At 34.3% G+C, this 16,884-nt stretch overlaps 1 protein-coding gene across 7 annotated transcripts in view; it reads right to left on the bottom strand.

The window, feature by feature from the left end:
• Positions 1–16,884, bottom strand: part of FER (FER tyrosine kinase) — a 462,076-nt gene that overhangs the window by 319,699 nt on the left and 125,493 nt on the right. For all 7 annotated transcript variants that reach the window (XM_068535703.1, XM_068535705.1, XM_068535706.1 and 4 more), the window contains 3 exons: positions 7,486–7,669; positions 4,769–4,906; positions 4,031–4,150 (listed from right to left, as the gene is read on the bottom strand). In XM_068535703.1, coding sequence (XP_068391804.1) covers positions 4,031–4,150; positions 4,769–4,906; positions 7,486–7,669 — 442 coding nt within the window. The remainder of the gene's footprint in view (positions 1–4,030; positions 4,151–4,768; positions 4,907–7,485; positions 7,670–16,884) is intronic.

The following is a 16,884-nucleotide window of genomic DNA, read 5'->3' as shown; positions in this document are numbered from 1 at the left end:
GAATTGAAGACCTAAATGTTAAGATAGGAAACCATAAAGCTCCTAGAGGAAAACACAGGCAGAACACTCTTTCACATAAATCATAGAAATACTTCTTTGGATCTGTCTCCTAAAGCAAGGGAAATAAAAGCAAAAATAAACAAATGGGACCTAATTAAACTTAAAGATTTTTGCATCACAAAGGAAACCATCAACAAAACAAAAAGACAACCTACTGAATGGGAGAAAATATTTGCAAATGATATGACCAATAAGGGGTTAATATCCAACATTTATAAACAGCTCATACAACTCAACATCAAAAAAAAAACAAACAACCTGATTAAAATATGGGCAGAAGACCTGAATAGACATTTTCCCAAAGACGACATGCAGATAGCCAACAGAAACATGAAAAGATGCTCAACATCGCTAATCATCAGGGAAATGCAAATCAAAACCACAATAAGATATCACCTCACACCTGTCAGAATGGCTATCAAAAAAAGAACACAAATAACAAATGTTGGCAAGGATGTGGAAAAAGGGAACCCTCATACACTGCTGGTAGGAATGTCAAATGGTACAACCACTGTGGAAAACAGTACGGAGGTTTCTCAAAAAACTAAAAATAGAGCTACCATATGCCCGAGCAATTCCACTCCTGGGTATATATCTGAAAAAATGAAAATGCTAATTTGAAAAGATACATGTACCGCAATGTTCATAGCCACGTTACTGACAATTGTCAAGACATGGAAGCAACTGAAGTGTCCATCAAAGATGAATAGATAAAAAAAGATGCTGTATATATATACAATGGAATACTACTCAGCCATAAAAAAGAATGAAATGTTGCCATTTGCAGCAACATGGATGGACTTGGAGGGTATTTGCTAAGTGAAATAAGTCAGACAGAGAAAGACAAATACTGTATGATATCACTCATATGTGGAATCCAAAACTATAACAAACTAGTGAATATAACAAAAAAGAAATAGACTTACAGATATAGAGAACTAACTAGTGGCTACAAGTGGGGAGCCAGAAGTAGGGAGGGACAGTGTAGGGGTCGGGGATTAAAACATACAAACTATTATATATAAAATAAGCTACAAGAATATATTATACAACATAGGAAATATAGCCAATATTTGGTAATAACTAAGTGGAGTATAAACTTTAAAAATTGTGAATCACTATATTGTACACCTGTAACTTACATAATATTGTAAATCAACTATACTTCAATTAAAAAAAAAAAAACTAATACACAGAACTTACTATGTGCCAGGGACTCTTCTAAGTTTTCCACATTTACTCATACATGTAATCTTCATAACAACACTATGAATTGGGTGCCATTATTATTACCATTTTACATTTTGAGGAAAATGAGGCATAAAAGGATTAAATAATCTGTCCATTTTCACAAAGGTAATAAGCCATACTGTCAGGATTCAGACCCAACCAACTCAATATGTTAAGCTTGTACATATATCTTTGCGTACTTGTATGCTAAAGTCCTAGGAGTGGAATTTCTAAGTTAAAAGGTTTGCAAGTTGAATTTTGATGTATATTGCCAAATTATTCTCCCAAAAGGTTATACTAATTTACATTTCTGCCAAGACTTTATAAGAAGGCTTATTTTCCCATATCCTACACAACACTGGGTACTATCAAATTACGTAATCCTTGCCAATCTAGTAGTTGAAATAGCTTTTTAAAAAATGTATACTTCTTTAATTGTCACAGGATTACTGGTCATTTGTGTTTATTTTTCTGGAAACTATGTGTTCATTTGTTTCATTCATTTCTATTGCACCTAATATTCCAACATAAAAAACAAAATTAGCAAATCAATGCCTCAGGAAAGAAAAGATATAAGTTTACATTTAATACACTAACATTATGGTAAAAAGGAAGATTTTCCTCTTACATTAAAATATATATATACACACATATATACACATATACATACATATACATGTTTTAATGGAATTAATTTAGAATATTTTAACAGTGCCAATAGACACATTGAATAACTCATTCTTGGAATAAAATTCTTGAGGAAAGTCTAATCTTAAACTCATATCCTGAATTTAGACACTGTTCAACAAAATATAGCTAAAGTTTTGCCTCAGTAAGAGGTAAGCAATTAAATCTATCACATTATCAAAGATTTATTACCTTTAATTTATTGCATTTTTGTTCACTGCTTCATCACCACAATTAAGAAATAATGATTTATGAATATAACTAGTTTTGCTCTAATTATACCCTAAAAAGCAATAAAACAAATTCTTCTTTAGTCACAAAATCTCTTATTTTACATAAGCTTATAACAGGTAGCTATTTTTAATTTTAACTCATAACACTCCAATATCTATATGCTCATTCTTTCTTGGTGTATTAAATTAAATTGATCAATTGTAGCATAAACTCCTTGAAAGTATTAAACCTTACAACCTTAAACACACAGTAAATATATTTTGATGAATAAATGAATGAATTATTTGGGGGTAATATGATGACTTAAAAAAACAAGAGTAATTTATGTCATGTTCCTTCACCAAGCAGCACAGGAATTAAGGAATGGAATTTGTCACTGCACAAGAATTGAGAAACTCTACCATCTATTTTATGACATGCATTCAACTCTATTGTTAAGAGCAGAGTTTCTCAACCTTGGCACTACTGACATTTTTGGCAGATAATTCTTTGTTGTTGAGGCTGTCCTGTGAACTGTAGGCTGCTTAGCAGCATCCATGGCCTCTACCTTCCCAACTGATAAATAAAAATGTCTCAGACGTTGTCAAATGGCCCCTGGGAACAAAAATTGCCCAGGGTGAGAACCACTGGTTTAGAGATAGCTGACATTGTAAGAGTATATCTAAAGTCAAAAAGAGATTCCTGAGAAGGGTCTTAAAACTTGAGAAATAGCTTGAAGAATCGCATTATGGCTTCTCAAAAGGACCCTCTAATGCAGGGTACTCCCATGCCTCCATTCCTCTCATCAACAGTCAGTCCCCCGTAACTATTAAGCCTTCATCTTGGACGAGGTAATTCAACAAGCATTTGTTAGTTTCTTCATCCCATCTGGCCAACTTTAAAGACATTAAACCCCTTACCAAGAGCTAGTCCCAGGATCCTACCACTTAATTATCTGTAACACTACAATGTCACTGAACAACAGAAGGAAGATTGTTTAATTACATAGATAGGAACTTTTGGCTGTGTTTTTTGAGGTAAAATTTCAATAAGTCAGATGATATAACATGTCCAATACTGAAAAGAAAATAAGTATGTAATCATTTCTAGCTGTAGTTCTCACACAGGTATAGGTACATACAACACTTATTAATAAATATAAGTTTCTTTGTGTTGCTCCTGAACAAAATCAGCAGATAGGTTAAATATCTTTAAATATACTTTAAAAGTAGAATGCCTTAATTATGTTTTCTAAATTTTAAAATGTACTGTTAATAGCCTTAAATGTTTGAAAAGGACAAAAAACACATTAAGATTTCTCAAAACTCTTTTAAACTTTTATGCAATAATAACAAAAAGTGAAAAAGGAATTGATATAATAGCCTATAACAGAAGGTACTTCTGCTTAAAGAGAAAAGAACTCAAAAGTCAAATTTTTATACTAAATGCTTCTGACATCTATAAGTCTCTTCTTATCTCTAACACTCATTGTCCTCATTTCCAAAATGGTTCTGCTATTTAGAGAATGAAAGGGATAAAAAAAATTTCTATAAATTTTGGAAAAAATAAAGCATTATTCCAATATAAGATATCAGCAATAACTGGGCAAATGAATGTAACATCACACAGAATTTTGATTTTCAGAATTACCGAAATTAGTGATGATAATGGGTAAAGTTAACATATTTCTCAAAACATTTCACTCTGACCAAAGATCAGTTCATGTTTAATTTACTTTTCATTACTTCCAAGAAAATAAAAATTAGAATTTTAAATCTGATAAAATTTAACTATAAGTAGTAACACTAATATTTAAGCTTCAGATTTTCTAAATACTTACATTACTTGCAAACTTTCTGCTGTTAAATTATTCCACATAATCTCATTTGCCTGTAGATTTTCATTATCTTCTAGTAAGGAAGTATCAAACTCAATTTCTTGCTCTTTAGCAGCTGTCGTTCTAGTAAAGTATGCCAAATAATTTTGATCAATATGAATGTACTATCATAATATGTCTTAGTACATACCAAAGGCAGAATATTTGTTCTTATTTAAAATTATGTTAACAAAGTAGAGTAAAAACAAATAGAATAAATCAAACTAAACCTTAGGCCTCAAAGATCTAGTCAAGTAATTTCAGCTTAGCTTCCTCATTTGTAGAATACAGATATTAACCTGCTTTATTCCTTCCTCAATGGTAATGAGTATAAAATAAGATGATGCATGCATGAAAAAATCATTGATTATTATTACTATAAAGTTTAACACAAACAGAAAACCGCAAGTTTATTATTATTTAATTGTTAAAAAGAAAATACAATTTCATGGATTAAATATGGGTTTAAGCAGTGATGTAGTAACAACTGAAAAACTTTTCAAGTTCATTATATAAATTAAATAGTTATCATCATTGAGAAAGGATTTTGAAAATAATTAAAAACAAATTAATATGAAATAGCCTATTTCCTAACAAGCTCTTCAATATTTCTTATTTTAATTCAGTTAAATATTATATGGTTAAAAAAAAAAAGTAATACTGTCATAAATACTGAAAGAAGAATGAAAATATCATACATACCTGTGAACATCTATAAAATTATTGTATTCTGTGCTAGGGTCTATCTGTTCAACTGACATTTGAATCTCTTTATGGACATTCACTATTTCCTCTGTAACAAGACTGGTTATCTGGCTGTATTCATCAAATATACCTTTCCTGAAAAGAAAAGAAAATTATACAACATTTTAAAGTTTTATCAGGGAAACACAGGCCCAAAAAGGATTTAAAACAATATGAAATATAATGCCAATTTTTACAGATGGTGATTTAACACACCACCTTATTTCATATACCTGGATAGTGAAGTGAAGAGATTATACACGTGTACAGATTAACAACTTACATTTGATATAATAATTGTAAATGATCTACAGTAAGGCATTACATCGTCCAATATCTATCTAACATATCCAAAGTGTAAGCCAGTGCTAACCACTTTCCATTTCTAAACATCACCACTGAAATGCTGATTCCGTAACATGGAACTGTGGATCAACTCCTGTCTATCTAATGTTTCGTTCAGTGCCTGCCGCTTCCTCACATGCCCTAGCTCCTGGTTCTTCTCTTGCTCCTGGGCCTCTGCTCTTTTTCATATTATACTTAGAGAGTTTAATTGGTTTATACCTTCAATGACATCTCAATCTCTTCTCCTACCCTCCAGTTAGTAGCAAAAATAATCATAAAAGTTATTGGACTTATCTAATAAATGCAAAAGGAAAAACTATTCTGTTACAAAGACCCAATCCCCAACTTAAGAATGCTATGCCCGGCTTCCCTGGTGGCACAGTGGTTGAGAATCTGCCTGCCAAGGCAGGGGACACGGGTTCGAGCCCTGGTCTGGGAAGATCCCACATGCCGCGGAGCAACTGGGCCCGTGAGCCAAAAGTACTGAGCCTGCGCGTCTGGAGCTTGTGCTCCGCAACAAGAGAGGCCGCGATAGTGAGAGGCCCGCGCACCGCGATGAAGAGTGGCCCCCGCTTGCCACAACTAGAGAAAGTCCTCGCACAGAAACGAAGACCCAACACAGCCATAAATAAATAAAAACACACATTTAAAAAAAAAAAAAAAAAGAATGCTATGCTGTAAAAATATACCATTGCTCATTAGTAGCCTTAAAAAGTGTGGACAAACAAGCTTATCCTGCATATACCCAAATAAATATAAGGCCTTGTTTGTTTTTCTTTTCCAAAGTCATCACTCATAAAAAGTAATCCTACAAAACCTCTCTTACTATGAAGCATTCTCTCAATTACTTCATTCTGAATAGCAAAATACTGTTTGGGTTAAAAAAAAATTAAATTCAAACTGCTTCAGGCAATGCTAGCTTGGAATGATTACAGAAATCACCTGATAGACACAGTTTAAAGAAAAGAGGGAGGCAGAGAAACTTAATACAGATTTAGTAAATATCCCTGGGGTTATGACCTCACAATTGAAAGTACTGAATGATATTAATGTAAATAAGACTATCTAGATAATTCTTAAAAAGCAAAACAGTAAGTGGTTATGATGTGGAGATCATTAACACATCTTTAAGACAAATGGGGGAAAAAAAGGAAGAAGTCTCCTAATGTTATATGAATGAGTACTTGTGACATAGGATTCAATTTCAGTGATACTATCATGCTTGGATTTTTTTAAATGCTAGGTCTAAAAAAATTTATTACAAAGTAAAGATAATACACTGTGTGAAACTATTATATGTCTCAAAAAAGGATGTTCTTGTGATGATGAAGACACTATTATTGAAGATTCATATGGAGAGTTTGAGAAAATATTGATTCATAAAATGAAAGTAGGAAAGGAAACGTTTATAGATCAACAATATGTAATTTAAAGTAGACATTACTAAATTTATGAATTAAATATTTTAAGTAGACATTTCACTATTTCATCAATACCCTTAAAAGTTGACATATTCAAGTTGACTAAAAACACTTTATCTTTTTTTGGGAAATGGGGGATCACCTAAACCAGCAAATAAAGGAGACGAAGTCTACCATAGGGTGGCATATTGAATTGATCTGTATGGTAAACGTGTATGCATTTGAATTACTGACCAACGTTGTTTGCTCCTTGAAGGGAAAAATTGTGACCTACTCATCTCTACATCTGCAAGCACCAGGGTGCTTTGCATACAGCAGAACTTCAATAAACATTTGTTCATTTTAATCTCATACAACAAAAGGCTGGCAAATAAACCAAAAAATTATTTCCTTTGGGCTTATCCGTTGCTCAGGATTTAAACCCAGTCCTCTGGAGGTAGATATCCACTTCTTAACACATGTCAAGGGAAATCCCTGGCAGTCCAGTAGTTAGGAATCTGTGCTTTCACTGCCGAGGGCCCAGGTTCAATCCCTGGTTGGGTAACTAAGATTCCACAAGCTGTGTGGCACGGCAAAAAACAAACAAACAAACAAAAACTAACACTTGTCAAACTAAAGATTTTTTTTTTTCAGCTAAATTTCTAGCTAACTGGAGCAAAACAAAAACATACAAAAATAAGAGACATTCTTGGGGCTAGCTAGAAGGTTGCGGAGATGAGTGAGTGTAAACTGAAAGGATAACAGAAGTGAAAAACAAGGTAGAAGAGGTGTGAAATACCCATTGAGCTAGTTCAATGATGCAGCTTACAAAACAAAGACAATTTTTATACGAAAGGTGAACTAGCAGAAAAAAAAATGTTAAAATCATTTTATGAAGGGATTTTATATCAAATAGGAAATGTATCTTACAGTGCTTTTATCATTTCTTCTTGCATCTTTTGTAAGGAATCCAGAAGCAGAGGAAGTGTAGTGTCATAATACTGATTCTGATGAAGCTGCGCCCCTTTCAATGCCAATACATATTGATTATGCAACATATGAAGTTTCATTGTGGCTTTGTCGTAACGTTCCTTAGCCTTTTCAGTTTCTTTCCCTGAAAAAAACATTGAATAAAGTTAGCAAAGAGATAATTTTAAAAGTTCTATCTTCACTATGTGCAAACTGAGTTACCACTATTTCATGCTATCTCATACATTTTATGAATAATCAAAAGGTTACTGAACATATACTATGTTTATTTGCCAGTACTTTGTACAAAGGATGCTCTGAAGGAAGCATGCACTGCAGTAAATGTTTGGTGAATAAAGGTTAATGGACAATTTTTTGAAAAATTGTACAGATATATGATCCTTCTCATCTTCAAGGAGCTCACACCAAACTGGAACAACAGTGCACGTGAAACTGTATAACCAAGAAAACAAGAAAGTTTGTAAATAATGTTAAATTTTGAGGTCTAGGTTTGAGATATGAATAAAGACCAGGGAAGTCAGAGGAGACTGTGGAGAAAACAGACCTAAAAAGATGAGGCAAGTCTGGAAAGGTATAAGAAAGACAGGATAGACAACAGTTCCTCCCTCTCACCTTCTCTTTCTCCATTTCTTCCTTCCTTTCATTCATTAAATATTATTAACTGTTCACCCCCAGGAACTGTGCTAGACATTGAGAATTGAGTATTTGGCAAAACAGAGTCTTTGACATACAGCCCATGGTCTAGTGATTTGAAATATTGAGTGAAAACATGAAGAGAAAAAGCAATGTTCCATCGGCAAGCAAAGCAGTAAGCTCAAAGACAGCAAGTTTTGAGGAAATGAAGGAAATGTGTCTGTACAGGTAGGACAGTTTTAGGTTGTGAATGACTTAGAAATCAAGCACAGAAATTTAAACTTGATGCAGAAGAAGTCTAAGAGATGATAATTTTATGAACTAAAACTTTTTGTGGACTTCCCTGGTGGTGCAGTGGTTAAGAATCCACCTGCCAATGCAGGGGACACGGGTTCAAGCCCTGGTCCAGGAAGATCCCACATGCCGCGGAGCAACTAAACCCACGCACGGCAACTCCCGAAGCCCCCGCTCACCACAACAGAGAAGCCACCGCAATGAGAAGCCCACGCACCGCAACAAAGAGTAGCCCCCGCTCACTGCAACTAGAGAAAGCCCACACGCAGCAACAAAGACCCAACCCAGCAAAAATAAATTAAATTAATTTAAAAAAAAAAAACACCTTTTGTGGTTCCTTTACTAAAATCATTCAGAAAATATTTACAGACTGGTAATATAAATGAATGACTATACAAATAAATGAAATTTTTAAGCAGGTCTTCAATGTTAGATGCAAACTGAACAAATATTTCTTGTCAATTATTTAGATTTAGGGAATAAACTTTTCAAAGTATATATTAATTTTTGCCCTCTATCCAAGGAGACTCCTCCAAATGAATCTTTCCCCAAAATAAATCTTATGTTGAGAATTTTAGACATCAGAGGCTGTCCTCTGCTTCCAATCTGTTCAGGCTCAGCATCCATCTGGGTATTCCCTATAGACAGGAGTCAGAAAAGTATTCCATATTGGAGAATGTCCTCAGCCGAGTGCCAAAAGCAGAGAAAAGGCCAGGGGTTTTGCAGACAGAGGAAACCTCAGACCATGCTCAGGTATAGCAATAGAATTAGAACAATTTTCTTGCCTTTCTCATCACTTTCCTAATTCTGAGGCAAGGAACTACATCCAGCTGGTGAAAAAGGAAACAGAACTTTCCAGCAGACTGGTGTGTCTCTATTACTAACAAATTCTAGTGTTTCTAGATACTAGAACCACCACTGACTTCTCCAGGGGAGCTGCATATAATATTTCACAGAGCATAATTCTCTACCCAAAGACCATTAGCTGGTTCCTATTCAGAGGGATATTCATAATTGTCCAAGCTGTTCATAAAATGTTGCCCTGGATAACCTATTTCACTTTATAACATAAAGAACTTGTTGATGAGAAAATAACTTAATCACTAGGGTATATTTCCTAACCCTTTCACAGCTGACTACAAAGAGATTCTAATACAGAGTGAAAGAGATTCACTACAGTGGGAGGATGGGAGCAAATATATTAACTCAGTTCTGATCTGAAGGAGTCAGAAAAAGATAACATTAGCCATCAAATGAGTGGGTTTTCTCACTTTTTGACTGCAACCCACAGGATAATATATTTTACACCATGAACCAGTAAATAATCATATATTTTTAAATACATAACTGAAATAAGAAATTCATTAAAAAATTCTTCCCCTTATTATGAAGGATGCTCTGTGATTTTTTAAAAATTCTATCATTTGAATTATGAATTTTTTAAAATGTTCATTCGGAAACCAATAAATATTTTGCCTCATCTAATATAAATCCCTAGAGTAGCTGTAACTTACTCTGTATGGCATTAACTTAGGAATTAATAAACCACTTCAATAATACTAATCACAAATGATTTTTTAACATTCGCAGGAACACACCTGCCTACATGTTCAGTTACTTTAATAATTTTGTCATAGAATACTATATTTATTTACCCATAAACATTGCTACTTAGCATCCTTCTTGCAGAAACACATTTCTAAAAGAGCCAGTACAATTGATACATCTATGGCCAGCCCTGCAGCCTTCCTCTAAAATGACAACCCCCTTTTCTGCTTACCCACATGAGTCAGGGGGATACTCCCATGTGAAGATACCACCCAAGATCCAAATTGTATTCCCAACGAAATAGGTACCAATCTTTCGGCTGGGAGCTATGTCACATTAATGCCTGAACACCTGCTGGAGTGAAAGTCCATGAACATTTGCTGCAGAAGTTGCCAGAACAGCCCTTTCTAAGGCCCTTTTCCTTGAGTTGGTTTTGTTTTGCTTTTTTTTTGTTTTTGATTCATCATTTTTAAACTAGTTTAAGTTGCTGTTGCTGGGAATTCAACAAATTCTGACAACAGACGTTTCAAAGTTCATGTACAATTATGCAGATAAATTAATTCTAAGTAATAAAGAAGTCTTCTGGGGTCCACGTGTTCATAATAAGAAAATAAGGTAACAATATTTGAGTACTGTATTCTAATTTGTTGATTTTTATTATAAGTTTAAAAATTATAACTAGTAAATTCAATGAAGTCCATATTTTATGTCACCTCTTTAAAAATATTGCTTTTGGGGCTTCCCTGGTGGCACAGTGGTTGAGAATCTGCCTGCCAATGCAGGGGACACGGGTTCGAGCCCTGGTCTGGGAAGATCCCACATGCCACGGAGCAACTAGGCCCGTGAGCTACAACTACTGAGCCTGCACGTCTGGAGCCTGTGCTCCGCAACAAGAGAGGCCGCGACAGTGAGAGGCCCGCGCACCGCGATGAAGAGTGGCCCCCGCTTGCCACAACTAGAGAAGGCCTTCGCACAGAAACGAAGACCCAACACAGCCAAAAACAAATAATAAATAAAAATTAAAAAAAAAAAATATTGCTTTTTATATGAACTCTATTATTCCCAATTAATTACTTAGATTTTTTAGTGTAACTTCAAGAGTCAAGCTCTCCACACAAACATTTTCATGGAGACATTTAAACCGCCCATCTGTCCTCCTATTGCACAGATTTTTAAGCTGCACACCACCCATCTGTCCTTCTAGCTGGTATAGAAATGACGAATGAAATACACAACACTCAGCTCACTAAGATTTTATAATCCAAAATTACATTAGAAAAGTTAAGAACTTCCCAAATAATTTTTTTCTCTTTATCAGATACAGTGTATCACCAACAATCTGAAGAAGGCTATCATAGCCAAAATCTAATTATCAACAGCTTACCAGTGGTCATTAGCAAATTTAGAAAAAATATGCTTTTGAAAACATCTGAGGCAGAATCCATTACATTAAAATAATAATACATAATGCTAAAAGATTCTTTAAAAACAGCTTTGGGTCTAAAACTGAAATTGGGGTATGCCGTAGTAGGGCTCTTTTGTTGGTTCGTTTGTTGTCCTCTACGCTCATAGACACTCGTGCACTTGGTTATAAGATGTACTTGGGCATGCACCCCATACTTCCTCCCTTGTAGACGTCAACAAAAAGTTTCAAAAACATGCTCACTTGCCATGATTTGAAACGGGATCCTATTGTACTTTTTTTCTTGATTTGTTTTAAAATAAACATTTAGGGTCCCAAAGAGACTATGTAAGTAAATTCAAGAAATAGTAATACTGTGTGAAAACCAAAGTTACAACTAAAATTTTTTTTAATTCCATTCACGTAAAATATATTGCAAAATACTACCCACCACCATTCCTGCCACACAGCTTTTTGGTTCAGAATATCTCAGATCAATATTATACTTTCTTAACTTTTAAATAACTACATTTGAGCTTAAAATCAATGTGAAGTACACAGAGTGAATAAATTCTAATGACAGACACAGAATCATACCTCTGTTGCTGTATGCTTTTTTTTTTTTTCAAATGATGAGAAGCACTGAAGCAGGGAATGGAGTTATTCTATGTGTCAATTAACAGGGAGAAGAACATTCAATTTTTCCTCCTCCACATAATGAAATTCACAAAGAGATTGAATTACAATTCTTTCCACCACTTGTTGACAAACCCGTTTAATGTTTGTAATAACAGAGTGTGTATACAACATGTCATGCCACAAACAATATTATGAAGCCAGCAAAACTCAATTATGTATGTTTGACATTTATAAGAGACAGGCTAGACTAGCCATTAAGCTAGTCTAGAAAGTCAAGTATTTTTTATTATAAACTTCTGAAGAATTTACCATTTGTTAAATATTATGGTGAAAAGCCTCTGGATAATAAATGAGAAGTGATTATTTTCCAAAAGTAAACCGCAAGTAGTCTCTGCTTTGATTTGGATAAATAAACATTCTCCCACCTTACATTATTCCTTTCTTTCAAAACGTTCCACCTCAACTACGTAACGTTTACTTACTACTCTGAGTAAAAAGAAAATGAATGAGAATTCATCTTAACTTACAAGTTATTTGACCTAAATGTCCGCATATGTTTTTTCACTTGGAAGTTAAAGTTCAAGTATGATATGTGGGAACAATGAATGAGCTACCTATTTTACTCAGTGATGTTCTGAGTCAATTTTCATCTCAGCTTCTCCTTTGTTTAGCTGTGCAACCCAAGCAGATCATTTAATCGGAATTTTAGCTTCTAATTTTTAATCCTGGGAGTTAAATCGTGTGCTCTTCTCAATCCATTGGCTTGTGATGGAAATCAAATGGCAGAAAGTTGTCACAATGCACAGTTAACAACAAAGGCTAAAGAAGACAGAATTTGGAGAGCTGAAAAAACCTTTTTGATTAAATGCTCCTATGAAGCATTAAAAAATACAAGATGTGCATCCATAGTGTGCTAGCTTTAATAAATTTCCTAGTATAAGAAAATTTGATGTATCAATCAAGAAATATTTATTGAAATGCATTATGAGTTTTAAACTGTTCAAGGAACTAAAACAGTGATATTTTAAAGTTCAATATAAAATACCTTTAAAAAGCAAGCTTTCTAGTTTGGAAATATCAAGCAAGGAAATACCATTCCCTTGCTTATAGTGACTGCTAGATTCACTTGACCCACAGTCTTTTAATAACCTATATATTGAATGATATACCATGGTCAAAGCTATATTCTCCCTTTTTTTTCTTAATTATTATTTATTTATTTGGCCACGTGGCTTGAGGGATCTTAGTTCCCCGACCAGGGATCAAACCTGTGCCCCTTGCAGTGGAAGCCCGGAGTCTTAACCACTAGACTGCCAGGGAAGTCCCAAAGCTATATTCTCTAACAGCAAAGCTGTGCTTGGGGGGATTCTGAGTAGCTGGGCGGCAGCATAATTCTGAATCTCCCAAATATCATCTAAAAATATAATAAAGAACAAAAAGAAAAACAAAACCTGCACCCTCAGTATAATAGGCAGAGAATGTCCAAATTTTAAATTTTCAATGAGTAGAAAAATAAACATCAGGGCTTCCCTGGTGGCGCAGTGGTTGAGAATCTGCCTGCCAATGCAGGGGACACGGGTTCGAGCCCTGGTCTGGGAAGATCCCACATGCCGCGGAGCAACTAGGCCCGTGAGCCACAACTACTGAGCCTGCGCGTCTGAAGCCTGTGCTCCGCAACAAGAGAGGCCGCGATAGTGAGAGGCCCGTGCATCGTGATGAAGAGTGGCCCCCCGCTTGCCGCAACTAGAGAAAGCCCTAGCATAGAAACGAAGACCCAACACAGCCAAAATAAAAATAAATAAATAAATAAAAATAAACATCAAATCTTTGCAAATGATCTCTCACCCTCCCACTGCAAGCATTCATGGACACCAAAGACTGTTCTGAAAAAAAAAAAAGAAAAGAAAAATGCACTAAAGAGAGAAGAGCTAGCAGTATGCCTAAGACTCATCTAAAACCACCATAAGAATAAGAAGACCCACCCTACATGTGAAAGTACTGAAAACGTGTAATGGTAGATCACCGAACTGACTACAAGGTAGGGACTTAAAAGTGTATATGGAAGATAATGGAGGCAGTCTTAGAAAGGTAATACTTCAGGCAGAAATGGTTAAAATGAAGGGACTTTGGTAAAGGGAAAAAGAAAAAGTCCTGCAGAAAGAGAAAATAAAGAAAAATAAAAGGACACAAATCTTTGTCAAGAACATGAAAAGAATGAGATTCTATCCTACTTGGCAAGGTAAAAAGTTAGGCTTACCCTGGGCCTCACTTTTTAACTTGCCAAGTAGGGTAGAATCTCATTCTTTTCATGTTCTTGACAAAGATTTGTGTCCTTTTATTTTTCTTTATTTTCTCTTTCTGCAGGGGAAGGGTAAGCTCTGACAAAGTGAGACAGTGGCATGGACATACATACACTACCAAATGTAAAATGGATGGCTAGTGGGAAGCAGCCACATAGCACAGGGAGATCAGCTCGGTGCTTTGTGACCACCTAGAGGGGTGGGATAGGGAGGGTGGGAGGGAGAAGCAGACGCAAGAGGGAAGAGATATGGGAACATATGTATATGTAGAACTGATTCACTTTGTTATAAAGCAGAAACTAACACACCATTGAAAAGCAATTATACTCCAATAAAGATGTTAAAAAAAAATTAAAAATAAAGAAAAAAAAAAAGTTAGGCTGCCTCAATTTCATGGATGTGGGCAAAAGAGACAAGACTCTTGGGACAGAGACAAAGGACAGTTTATTTCTCACAGCAGTATGAGTAGCTAAAGTATCATCATTTGTGAACAAAAGACCGTAAAGTCAAACAACACCCAACAAATTCACAGAAAATGTATGTACCATGTATAACAGATAAAGGGCTATTCACTGTAATATACCTTTTAAATTCTTAAAATTTTAAGAAAAAAAAAAGACCAAACTTCAATTTTTTTAAATGGGCAAAAGAACTCACTAAAAAATAAATACTTTAAAATGGGCTTTAAACATATAAAGAGGTGGTCAACCTCAATCCCTCACTCATAATAAAAGAAATGCAAATCAAAATTACCTACCAAATTAGCAAACACTGTTTTGGCAAGGATGTGGAGAAACTGATACTCATACATATCTAGTGGGAATGTAAATCGGTACAATTTTTATAGAAGGAAATTTGGCAATATCTAACAAAACTACACACACATTTATATTTTGACTCTGCATTCACACTTCTAGAAATTTATGCTTAAGATATTCCTTCAACAACAAAAAAAAAAAAACCTACACACAAGCTTATTCATGGTAGTAGTATAAATAACTGAAAAAACTACAAATAAACTATATGTCCATACACAGGAAAGTGCTTGAATAACTTATAATGAAGTGCTATGCAGCAATTAAAAAGAATAACAAAGAAATCTACAAACTGAAATATTGAGGTCTTTCAGGATACAATGTCAGGTAGAAAATCAAAATAAAAAAGCATATCATAATATTGTAGTTTTTGTATAAGAAATAAAGAGATATAGTTAAAGAAGATATAGTTCTCTAAATATCTACTTTTGTACAGTTCTGACTTTTGAAACCATTAATGTCTAACCATTAACAAAATAAATAAACAAAATCAACAAGGGTAAGAGCAGAAAAACAACCTAAAATGGGACACAATAGAAACAAATGAACCAAACTGTATTTCCCAGTGAGTAATGTAACCACACTGAAAGGAGTGGGGAAGGAAAGCATTAATCCAAGTAACTTTGGAAACAGTATTTGACTACAGAGGAAGACTAAAGACAAAAAGAGGTCTAAACAAATACTGAACTGTAGTCAGTAGGTTTCTTTTTTCAGAGGCATAAATTAGCAATTCTGAAATTATCTTCTGTTATTTTACGAGTGAACAAGTAAGTAGATTGTGAATAATAGTAGCCAGGTGTCTCACTGTCAGAGAAGGAAATTACAAATACGTAAATAGGAAAAGACAGAATGAACTATTTGGTGTTCAACTGGAATTGGAAATATCAATGTGAATACTTCAGTTTTAATATAGATAGAGCAACAGGTATAGAAATAGGCACAGATGCATTTGTGTGTGTGTGTGTGTGTGTGTGTGTGTGAGCGTACATTTGCTTATTTCTTATCTATATCCACTGAAAGGACCTAAAACAAAGACATCCTAGTAGCAATGAGCACACCCAGTGCCCAAATATTGGTTTCTAAATACTATTTTCTACTAAATGGGACTATGACTCCTTAGGGAAATGAAGCAAGACCTAGAGCAGAAAAAGTATAAGATAAGCCAGAAAATAAGTGCTCAATAAATAACAGGAACATGTCAAAAGGACAGAAGAACCAGTTTTTGTTTCTCTCTCATGTACAGACAAAGAAAAGGATAAAGTAAATGTGCTAAAATATTAATATTTAGAGAATATGGGTGAAATATATATGGGAATTCTTTGTATTATTCTTTCAAAATTTCCATTGGTCTGAAATAATGTCAAAATAAAAAGTTAAAAATGGAAAGCTGTAAAAATTTATTAAAGCTCAGAAGTATCTGAATATTCACTAAATCTAAAAAATTCAGTTATTTAGCCTAGAGATTAAAAGTCTCAGTGATAGAAAAAAACTTAGTTTTAATATGTATGTTTCAAAGCAGGTATGCTTACACTATAGGTAATATTAATAGATAAAGACAGCCAGAATTTTTTTTAAAAAAAACTATCATTCTACTTTATAAGACTAGTCAAGTGTGTGGGAGAACAACATTTACAGCAAATTAAGGGCATTCATCCTTTAAATCTTTATCCAGAGTCCATGACATCCTAAGTTCTGTGAGAGACACATA

Source organism: Eschrichtius robustus, chromosome 2 (genome assembly GCF_028021215.1).
Source record: "Eschrichtius robustus isolate mEscRob2 chromosome 2, mEscRob2.pri, whole genome shotgun sequence".
NCBI lineage: Eukaryota > Metazoa > Chordata > Mammalia > Artiodactyla > Eschrichtiidae > Eschrichtius > Eschrichtius robustus.
Note: the sequence above shows the minus strand (reverse complement) of the source record. Positions and strands in the feature narration are given on the sequence as shown.